General features: G+C 50.8%; 2 protein-coding genes across 3 annotated transcripts in view; both read right to left on the bottom strand.

Annotated features, from left to right (window-relative positions):
• The window catches only part of TEX30 (testis expressed 30), a 5699-nt gene extending 5539 nt beyond the window's left edge, over positions 1-160 (bottom strand). For both annotated transcript variants that reach the window (XM_004680047.2, XM_012723190.1), the window contains exon 1: positions 73-160. The gene's annotated coding sequence lies outside the window, so the exon portion shown is untranslated. The remainder of the gene's footprint in view (positions 1-72) is intronic.
• A 3929-nt stretch (positions 161-4089) lies between these two features.
• KDELC1 (KDEL (Lys-Asp-Glu-Leu) containing 1) overlaps positions 4090-11124 on the bottom strand; it is a 12844-nt gene continuing 5809 nt past the window's right edge. The window contains exons 5-10 of the mRNA XM_012723124.1: positions 9714-9886; positions 9383-9620; positions 7905-8114; positions 7182-7271; positions 5977-6084; positions 4090-4319 (exon numbers count right to left, since the gene is read on the bottom strand). Coding sequence (XP_012578578.1) covers positions 4302-4319; positions 5977-6084; positions 7182-7271; positions 7905-8114; positions 9383-9620; positions 9714-9886 — 837 coding nt within the window. The 3' untranslated portion in view covers positions 4090-4301. The remainder of the gene's footprint in view (positions 4320-5976; positions 6085-7181; positions 7272-7904; positions 8115-9382; positions 9621-9713; positions 9887-11124) is intronic.

Below are 11124 nucleotides of genomic sequence, written 5' to 3'. Positions count from 1 at the left end.
GGGGGCGGCCCGCCGTGCTGCGGCGTCCTCCGACCGCCCCCGGGAGGCGCCCGCCGCCGTCGCCGCACTTACCAGGACGGAAAACTGGCCGGGAGCACCCCGCCGCCCTCACTCCCTTCAGGGAGCGAACTAACCGGCTCGAAGCGACCGCCTCGCCGCCTCCGCCTGCGCGTTCCGCTACGGCGCACGCGCGCGCAGGCCCCGCCCCCGACGCACGCGGCGCGCGGGGCACGCTGGGCGCGGGAGTCTTCCCGCCTGTCTTCCTGCTCCCTCCGCGGGAGCTGGCGGCTGCAGAGCCGCCCGGGGGTTCCGCCTCCGTCTGTGGCGCGGCGGTGCCCCGCGCCCCCCAGCGGCCCCTTCCCAGCATCCTTGCGTGGCGGCCGCCGCGATCATTCTCGTCACCTCGCCCCCGTCCATCAGCCCAACCGCCCTGCGGGCTCTCTTTGCAGAGGCCACCACTTGGCGGGGCGTTCCCCGCGGTCCCCCACTGTCGCCTGCTTATTGAAATAGCCCCTGCGACCACCCGCTCCTACCGCTTCCTCCTTCACCCATGCAGGGCATTTTAGGTCTTTTGAGCTCCCTCCACACTGCTTTCCAGCAGCGCGGTGGGAGGGCTTCTTTTTTGTCCTTGTCTTCACAGCCCGTGTTGTGGCGGGTCTCCTGCAGCGAGGCCTTGCTCGTAGGTGTGAGGGGTCTGTCAATGCAGCTTTGATTGCATTTCCCGATAAATGGTGCTGAACAGCTTTTCATGAGCCCATGCAAGAGGCGCTTTCGTGGCCCTTAGTTCTCTGGAGGCTTCTGGCCCCCTGTGAATGGCATCAGCCAGGGCTCCCCCTGGCCCCAGATTTGATGGCTGACCTTGGCACAGTTGAGTTTTAAAGGGAAAAATACCTTTAAGCTCATGCAGTTTTGGAGACATGGGTCATGTTTGAACCTGGCCAGTGCCATTCAGGGGCAGCAGCGCTTACCTGCCCAGCTTTGGTGCAAGGTGGTCGGGACAGGTCGGGTACATTATACATTATCCGGGTTTCCATTGCAAACCCTGAACTGGTTTTTAAAAGGGACCTGGTCTTAACGCCCAATGAAGCCTGCAGTGGCACCAATTCAATCTTGGAAATATAGCTGGTTTGGAAAATAAACCCATCCGGCTTGAAAGGAGGGTTCCATAAAGGGGAATATAAGCTGCAACTCCAGAGAAGGTGCCATTCAGCTTGGGGGAGATACGGAAAGAGACCAGCTTCAGGAGAGACGCTGCCATTATTCTGATCCAGCAGCGACCAACCCAGCTGCCACCAATTTTCAACTGGCAGGAGGGCTCTCCTGGTGAAGGGGACAGCGCTATCTTTCACAAGCAGCTTTTGGTTTGGCTGGCTGGACACTGCGATGCTATCTGGAATAGGACCACCAGCCATTTGTGACCTTAAGGACACTTTCCCTTACCCAGCCCCCCTTTGTAAATAAGCCCGTGTGGCAGAATCTTGAGCCTGAGTCATGTCTTGCAATTGTGTGCACACAGGTGAGAACACACAGACAGTGACCTGTCCCCATCTTTGCTGTTTCACCTGTTGGTCAAAGACCTGTATGTCTTTGGACAAGTGTCTGCTTAGTGCTTCTGCCCATTTTTTGATTTTTTCCCCCTTCTGTTACATGTGCTTAATTGAGATTCCATGTCAGTCCCTTGTCAGGTGTGTGTGACTCTGGACTAACACCTGTTTCTCTTCACCCCACTCATGCCAGATTGCCTTAGCTGCCTTTTGTAACCGACCAGTCATCTAGGGAGTACATTGGTTTCCTGAGTTCCACGAGCCACTTGAACAAATCAAACCAACCTGAGGGAATTGTGGGGTCTTCTGATTTACAGCTAGTGGGTCCGGAGCGCAGGGGACAGTCTGGATTGTGGAATTGAGCCTCCGAGGCAGATTTTGTCAGGAGACTGAGCTGAATTGTCAAACACAGTTGGAGAAGAGAATTGCTTAGTAGTGTGGGGAAACTCTCACACTTTGGAAGTGGAATCAGAATCATTAATTCCATTCGCTGAAATGTGAAACCTGTCTTTAACTGTCTGCGATTTCAGTTTCTATATAGTGCATTTTCAGTTTCTATGTACTTGAGTGTGTTTGTTTATGTATCATTATCCTGTTTTTTTTCTAACCCTGCACCATTGTCACATGGTCCTAATTACTATAACTTTATTATATTATATATAATATATAAGTTATATTTAACTTTATATTATATATATTTATTATTTCCCACTGTTATAGTGGGAAAAGTTCACAGGATTCACCCTTTCTCAAGAGATTTGTTTGTTCTTGCAAAATTTGGAGGTATATACATTTTTTTAGAAAATGAAAATGTCCATAGAAAAGGGGACAGGGCTTATTTTAATTGATATTATAACTGTGTACCACATGGGAGGAATTGGCGTTTTTTTTTTTTTTTTTAAAGATTTATTTATTTATTCATACAGAACTGGGGTACAGGCCAGAGGCTCAGGGGCGGTGAGAGGCTTCACCAGAGACAGAGTGGGGAGCAGAACAGGCAGATCTACGAAGTACACTGCTGAGGGAAGCAGCGGGCGGGTCAGGAGAGGTCTGGCTCGCCATGTGGTCTCCTCCCGGTCAGGCGGCAGGCGGGAATCGAACTCATGCGGAAGTGGCTTCAGATTCTCAGTGCTGTGCTTTAACCCACTGCGCCACCAGGGAGGGCCGGAATTGGCGTTTTTAATATTTTGTCAATCCATGAATATGTAAAGTCTTTCCATAGAATTAGTCTTTCACCACTTTTGCTGTAAAAGTCTTGCCCATTTTTGTTTAATTCCTCAAGTAAGTACTTTATAGTTTGTAAAGGTATGTAAGTGCTCACTAAATCATTTTTATTTCATTTTTTATCACTAGCTGGCCTGTTGAATTGCAACTGAATTTTATGCTTGTATGTAGCAAATGCCATGTTTCCTAGTTAATTCTAATAGTCTGCCTGTAAATTTGCTTGGGTTTTCTGCTTACTGAAGTCTATCATCTGCTTTCAATGACAATTTTAGTTACTATTTTCAACCTGTCTTCTTTTTTCTCTAGACTTGCCACGCTCATCCAGCCCTCCAGTGTCATGTGTGAAGGCAGGGTTCCTCATGTTGTGCCTACTTTCAGAAAGGATCTTCTTAGAAGGCGTTCTAGACTTAATAGTGACCCCCAAAATATAAATTCATCTTAACCTGCCTTCCCAGGAAGTGTGACCTTACTTAGAAATAGGGCTTTTACAAAACCCACAGTTAAAACTGGCAAGATGAGATCATCTTGGAGTTAGAGTGAGCCCTAAGTGGTTACAATCCTCCTTGAAAGATACAGAAAAGGAGAAGACAGACATACAGAGGGAAAGAATGGGAAAGACAAAGGCTGGACAGCTGTGACTACAACCAAGGAAGCCAGATGGCCAGAGGGCAGGAGCTGGCAGAGAGACCTGACGAAGTCAGCCTCCAGGAGCCCGCAGTTACCAACCCTGATTCTGACTCTGGCCCCCAAAACCATGTGAGAATGTATTTCTGTGGTTTTAAGTCACCAAGTTTGTGGAAATTTACTGGCAGTCCTAGATGGCCCAAGACACAGGTGAGTGACCTGGGAGAGGGATTTCATCAACAATATACAGAAGTCACAAAAGCAAAGGTGGGTCTTCCCCTCTCTGTTAAAATCACAATCATTGGAGATTTCTGGAAACGTAGGTTTCCAGAAATGACATGGAAGGTGGTCTATGTCAGGGAGGGTGGTGGTACTCAGGGCAAGAAGCACAGAGATGAGGGTAAGAATGCCCTGGAAGCTGGAGGGGTTGGTTTTGCTGGACAACAGGCGATGGATTAGGCGGTGGTGAGAGATTTCATTAAAGATGCAGGCAGAGCTCAGTGCGAGAGGCCCGATGAGACACATTAACCAGAATTAGGCTTGCCTGTGAGTGACTGTCACAGCGGCTGAGGACACAAGCTTACTGCTTTCCCTGTCAGCCCAGCATGTGTGTGAGGCGTCCACGGGAGGCAGGACCAGACCCTCCTCTTCACTGCTCCCTGGCCCAAACACAGCTAGTAACTACAGTGCCGGCCTTTAAAATATAAGTGGTTTTATTATAAAATTCTCAATTGTGCTTTCAAGGACCGGCATGGAATACTGCACCAGGGGAGCAGCACGTCTTCACAATGCAATGATCACATAGCAGATTTTATATTGTCCATGGAATCCATGATTAAAACACATTCTTCTTTCAGTGAAAAAAGAGTCTTCAGAGCACCATTATTGAAAGGGAAGGTATTTGGCATATCAGAGTTCATCTTTGGCCTGCAATGAAGAAGTAAAATATTTAGCGCCATCTAGAGTCTTCAGGAGGACTTGCACTAGTCTGAGTTACTTTTCTCTGAAGATGAAAGAAGGAAAAAACCAATTTACAGTGAGTAGCTTCTTGGGCTCCACCCCACGACCCCCTACCCCACCCAAGACCTGTTGTGTTTAGGGCTATACAGATGGGGGCCTGAACATCTCAGGCTATTACTGGAAGGAGTTCCTTTTTTTTAAGGACTTATTTGTGCATACAAGAACTGAGGTACAGGACAGAGGTGCAGAGAGGATTCACCAGAGACAGCAGGGAGCAGAACAGGCAGACTGACAAAGTACACTGCTGAGGGGAGCAGCCAGGAGACAGGAGAGGTCTGCTGAGCCCTGGGGGTCATCTCCCTGGCCCAGGGTGAAACTCGTGGACAGCTTCATGGGGCTGTGTTTTAACCCATTGTACCACCAGGGAGGGTCCAGGAGGGACCTCCTATTAGGGATTAGTTATCAGTGAAGGGTGAGAGTAGATAAATGAGTAAGAAATAAACAAAGCTATAGTTTCAACCTCTAATTTCTAGTTTTCAGTCAATGACATTGACTCAGCACCCCTCAGAATCACTTAGACAAAAGGGAAAAAAAGATGAGTGGAGAGAGCAAGCCACCTGCTTTCATTTGGAGCCAACAGGTGCACATTGATACCCAGTCAAGAACTTGGTGAGGGAAGCCCTTGCAGTTGTGAAAGTTCCTGTCTCCTAGACTTGAGCTGACTGGCTGGTCTTAGTGCACTGATGCTGTGACCCTGATGGCCCGCTGCGTTCACTTCTGAGGGCTGTGAGAAGCAAGTCAGCTCTCAAAAATGCAAAAAACAAAACAAAAAAACAACCAAAACTCTGAGTTGGCACATGTGCTAATGGTCATGTAAGTCTAAGAGCAAACTACCAAAATTTAACCCGGGTGCACCATTCCTGCATAATTAGAAACCAGGGAGCTTTTCATGGGCTGCTTCCTGAGACTTGTGGTCCCCTCATTCCCTGTGATCCCCTCCTCCAGCGGTGAAAATAATTGTCCAGTCTGTCTCCTTATCTGTCGCAAACCACAAGTCTGAATTTGTCCATTCCGAAATGAGAACGTTGCCTAAAATATCAGCAAGGCAGTATATCTATGTGCTTTCTTCTCTGTTGCTATTTTATGCAATACACATTCCTTCAAACAAGTAAGTCACTCAAGAGCTCCCGCGCCGCCATACCACACCTTTACTCACAACCTGCGAAGACAGGCTGGTTCTGGTCCTTGCCATTATATCCACAGTGGGGTGATTCTCAGCTAAACTCTTCTTTGGGCTCTGTTTTGCCAACCTTAAAGTGAAGGCATTTACTGGCTGACCTCAAAGGTCCTTTTTGGCCTTCACACCTGTCGGTATGTGACTGTGCCCTTTATAAATGAAGTCAGCATGTACTGGGAGCCACAGAGTTTGCTTGGAAGTGAGTAATCTGACAGCATGAACGATCAAGGTTATGCGTTTTTTCATTTCTAAAGTAGGATGACGGACTTGGCCAAACCTGCTTCCAGAGAGCTGAGGCTATTCCACGTGAAAATACCATCCAGCCGGGATCTATCCAAGTGCAAGGTGGTTCCTACTCTGCAGGGGCCCGAAGTCCATTCCCGTTACCTGTTCTCTATGGCACGTGCAAGGAAAGAGGTCATCCTCAGCCTGTGGCTCTACTCTCTTCATGCCCTCTCGGATTTGGGGCTCACTCACTTGTAAGCTGGCATATTCCTGTACAGGCAATGACACAGTAGCATGCTTTACATAACACAAGTCACAGGGCAGAATCAGATAGGCTGGAATTTTCTACAGTAGGATTCACTGGCCTTGCCTGTGTCTACCTGTGATCCGCATTGTCCGCTGTACCCCCTCGAAGTCGCAAGAACAGAGCTAAGAGGTGTGTTTTTCGGGCCCGGGCTGCCCAGGACTCCCCCTCATTCTGTCTTTTCTTGATAGAACTTGTGATTTTTTTTTAAATCACCTTCTTTCTTGAAGAGAAAATAATCATGTCCAGGATCTCCCGGAGACCGAGAATTTGAGGACTGGGATGATTTCTGCCTGCCTACTGCAGCTGGCACCAGCCCACCTCTCAGCCTGGGTCTGCACAAGGCTCTCGGCTAGGGCCTGTGCACTAGTATATGGAAGCTGGATGATGAATGTCCCTTTAAGTCCCCACCCCGGGGCCCCTCCACCCCTTCTGCCCTTTCCCCATCCACAGGCATAGTTAAAAAGCATAGGAGGCAGGGCAGGCCAGAGACAGACCGACTTTGTTTCACAGTCAGCCCTAAGCTATGGGACTGGGTATCTGCTACCTGAGACAAAAATCTTAATGTGCATCTACTAAGTTTTATCATTAGCGACTTTTTTTATTATGCATTTTGATTTTTTAACATAGAGTCTCCCAAATGTTCAGATAAGCCTGGATCAGAAATCCCCAGGTGCCTAGGTCAATGGAACAACTTCCAAGAGAAGATACGGCCTATCTGGGATCAGCAGAAAAGGCCCAGAGAAAGGGTAAGGCACAGGGAAACTGAGCCAAGAACAAACTCACCACGTGCAGACCTACACGGGCAGGGGTCAGGTTCCTAACCATGCAGCCGCAGCATATGGTGTTCACGTGAAAGCATTCCCTTAGTGTTGCTGCACGCTCCATTAGCTCATCCTTGGCCTCTCTTCTCTCACTGTTATTTAATATCTGTTTCTGAATTTTACCCACAGGAGTGTACCTGTGGCTTTAATATGCTTTTAGAAACTGCTCAGTGAAAGAATCTTTGTACTTAATAGGTGTGGATACAAATTGTTTGTCTATTTCCTTAGCAAATACTCACCTGGAAGAGTTTAAAATAGTAACAAAAGATGTCATCACTCATGAGATTATTTCTTGCAAATTCTTGCCCTGCTTTGGCAATCTTCTTCGCCTATGGGAACAATGAAAAATATTCTTGAATGAAATGTATTTTTTTCCCCATGCAGACATATGTAAACTGAGCTTCAGAGTACCCAGATAGTGGGGTGTCAGCATGAGGAGTACCTTTGGTGGGCCCTCCCTTGTGGCACAATGAACCTATCTGCAGACACTGACCCCCGGCCAGGGAGTGACCCACAGGGCCCAGCAGACCTTTCCTGACCTGCCCGCTGCTCCGGGGGTAGTCTGAGGTTGAAACAGAACTTCCTAGCAGCATGTTTGTTTCCATCAATGGGAGGTTTTAAGACTTGAAAGTCTGAGAAGTCACATAGGTCTTAGAGAAGGAAAGGCCTACATTAAAGGGATTAACCAGTCCTGAAGGATGAGGCTTACTGCACTGCCTGAGAACTGGTCGGCCGTTCGGTTAAGGCTTTCATGTCATCCCTCCTTTCAGCCCATTTTCCTCTCGCCAGGCTGCTCTCTTAATTGTCACATTTCCAGTAGAAGGGAAACTGCCAGAGACGCCCCATGCAGGCCAAGGTTCAGATTTGTCTCAGACCCAGAGGGGACAGTTAATTCAAACCACAAAGCCCCTGTGGACCCAGAGGAACGGGGGTCCACATCTCAGCCTCCTGGTGGACTTTACCTCCTCGTCGTGGTCTTTCGCCCATTTCAGTTTTTCTAGGAGGTCGCTCAGGTTGCTTTTCACAGGGATGTAGTGTCTCCAGGGCTGCAGCTCGTTGTAGAAGTGCTCGTAGTAGATGGAGTCCTGCTTCAGCACCACGCTGTCGCCCACGAGCAGGTAGGGCAGGCGGTAGGCGGCCACCGTGCCGTCCACGTTTATCTGATACTTGTGCTGCGCGACAGCGTGGGGCAAGGACCTCGTGACCTCGCCTTTCCTCCACTCTCTTTCCCCTCTTTCCGCCCTAAAAGCCTCCCACCCTCAGACGCAGGCAGGTGGGACCCTGCCCGTGTCCCAAGAGCTAGGCTACCACCGCTGCCCAGAGCTACCTGCTTATCTTACTTCTCCCAAATTTCATCAAGGGCGGCAGGACGAATGGGCAAGCCACCGCCAAAATAATGCGGCTGGTGCCCGCAGCTGCCTCCGGGAAGCGGGTTTAGGTGACTTTGTCATCTGCCGCCGTGGCACACGTGGCAGGGGAATGTCCCATGGGCAAATGTGCCACGCACACCGGGCTCCCTAAACAGCCTGGCTGCCCACGTGGCCAGGAAACAGACACGCTCTGGGGCAAGACCATCTGTGAGCAGGGCACTTCTGGCTGCGGTGATCTGTAGTGTTCTGCTGGGGAAAGGCAGGCCGGTAGGGATCACACAAAGGCTTGTCTCCACACCCTCTGGGCCATTATTGTCGTTAAGAACACTCTGTGATATGCATCGGGTGAGAAGACCTGCGGTTTGACACATGGCATTGCTGACGTCTGCTGCTAGCCCAGAAAAGCCGGTCTGCTCCAGGGCGACCTAGTCAGGGTGGGCGACCGCCTGCCTTCCCCCTCCACCTCGGGCTTCAGCACCACTGGGAGGTCCAGAGACCAGGGCAGTGTCGTGTCCCACCCCGCAACCCTCCCCCGCAACATGAAAAGGGGAGTGAGAAAAAGAACCACTCCCTGGGAACCAGCGCGATCCACATGGTAGACACAGAAAGCCTCTCTCCGCAATCCCTCGAATTCCCAGACAGAACATTTGGATGGATTTCAAGACATTTTCTCACCAGAGGGCCTGACAAGAGACAGCTGGTTTGTATCTCCCTCAGTCTGTGGTGATGCTATAGCTCTAGGGGAGGTGTTTGTAAAATCACTTCATTCTTCATTAATAAAAAGGGATTTGGAGCTGAACACGGGGGTCAGCTGGGGAGGCCCTGGGGCCCGTCCAAGCCGTTTAACGCCAGGCCGGTTACTGAGCACAGGGCCCACCCTCCAGCCCCAGGCCTCAGGCCCCCAGGCCCCCGAGGCCCCAGAACCCACAGGTCTCCCCAACCTGGACAGGCACTAAATCCTGTATTCCTCTCTGGCTCCCTTCAATTTATAGCCCTCACGCCTCCTTTTCCCTCCCCCGAATGAAGAGATTTAGAAAGCCAAAAAGGACTGGCCAGGGATGATGTCATACCTTGAAGAAATCAAAGAAGGAAATGTGCTTCACAATGGGCCCATAGAGGCTCTCGTCGTGCTTAAAGAAGAAGAAGTTGGTGAAAGCGGCATCGATGAGATCCGGGTGCTTGCGGCCGAGTTTCACCAGCTCCAGCCTCTCTTTGCAGCTGTCTCGCCCTCTCCAGACGGCTGTGGAGTTCTTGCTTTCCCAGGGGGGCCCCGTGTTACCTTGCACAGACAACATATCCAGGCTGACCCTGGAAAACAGAAAGGCAACCTACCTTTCCCCCAGGCCCTGGCGGTGCAGAGTCTGTCGGGAAGGAACCCGCCAGGGGAGAAGCCAGTCTCACCGGCCCATGGTTTCCAGCATGGAGTCCGTCAGGTCGTAGGTCGGCATCACGATGTCCTTGGAGTCTGTGGAGCCGCACCAGGAAAAGATGGGGTGGATGTGGGGGCTGGATTTCTTTTTTTCCAAAGGCCAGTCTCCCAGATTAACAAAAAACTCCACATCTGGCATCTTCACCTGGAAAAGGAAAGTGAGCTTACCCACCTTGCATTGGATCTTCTCTCCGTGCAGCTGTTGGTGGGGGCAGGCCGTGTGCCCCCCATATTCTGGGCCTGCGAGGTCAGCCAAGCACCTTGGCCTTGGGTTCTGGAATCCTTTCTGACCTAGAGACAACCCTGACTCAGTGGGGCTCACACCTGCAGAGCCCAGAGCCTTTCCTATTTCAGGCTAGATGTACCTGCTTTTTATTTTTTTATTCTTACATTTGTTATTGAGGTAACACTGCCCTGTAACGTGTGTAGGACCAGGGGTCCACTGTTGAGAACCAGCAGGTCTCTGCTCCGCTGCTGCCTGCTGAGATCCAGCTCAGTGTCCCCCTCCCAGTTCCCCACCCACTTCTCCTCCCTCCCTGCGGTACCCACTCCCTGGCCCCAGAGTCCAACCTGCCTTTTCACCTCTGCCCAATCCATTCTATAGTCTACCCAGCCCTGAGGCCCGACCACCCCAGGGCAGTGAGACACTAGGAAAACTAGATATTGGACCACATGAAAGACCAAACCTAAAAGCCCACGCAGTGGGATTCTGCTCTTCGCCACACCATCTGAACAGCAGGTGGCATTTTGGGCTATTTTTGTATGTGTGAGGGTACGAGACTCTCTCTGGCACCCCAGTGGGCCAGCAGACTTGCTTCAGAGGGCAGAAATAACCACGCCACGCAACGCTGTGCAGTTGCCACCGTCAGAGACAGTGGCTGCGAAATCAGCATAACCCACAGCGCAAGGGACTCCAGCCCTCCCCCTGGGGAAAGAGCCAGCTATGCACACCCACAAGTGCTCCCCAGGCAGGTGTTAGGCCCTCCAGTGCTCCGCCTCTGAGCTGTACCCGCCACGGGCCCAAGGCGTGAACCCAGGAGGCCCAACATCAAAGCCAGCACAGGCGGCCTGCGGTCCCGGCCCATGGCGCGTGGGTGTGTGGCCTCTGATATTGTTTCAGCTCCAGGAAAATGCACAGTGTTGGTAAATGAAATCCACCTTTTCGGTCAAGACTGCCCTGGTCTTCAGTCTAGAAGCATCTTGACACACCGGAGTACTGAAAAACACTCTTGTTTTCAATGGACGGACACAGGTAGGTGAAAACGAGCCACCAACCTACCAGCACCTAGCACTGAAGCTGCGTCTTGAAGAAAGCAGGATACAGAGCTGCGTGACACGGGCATGCGGATGAGCTCCCGCAAACGCCAGGCAAGCCGAGGAAGG

This window comes from Condylura cristata, unplaced genomic scaffold (genome assembly GCF_000260355.1).
Source record: "Condylura cristata isolate star-nosed mole 26May11 unplaced genomic scaffold, ConCri1.0 scaffold00010, whole genome shotgun sequence".
Taxonomy (NCBI): Eukaryota; Metazoa; Chordata; class Mammalia; order Eulipotyphla; family Talpidae; genus Condylura; species Condylura cristata.
Note: the sequence above shows the minus strand (reverse complement) of the source record. Positions and strands in the feature narration are given on the sequence as shown.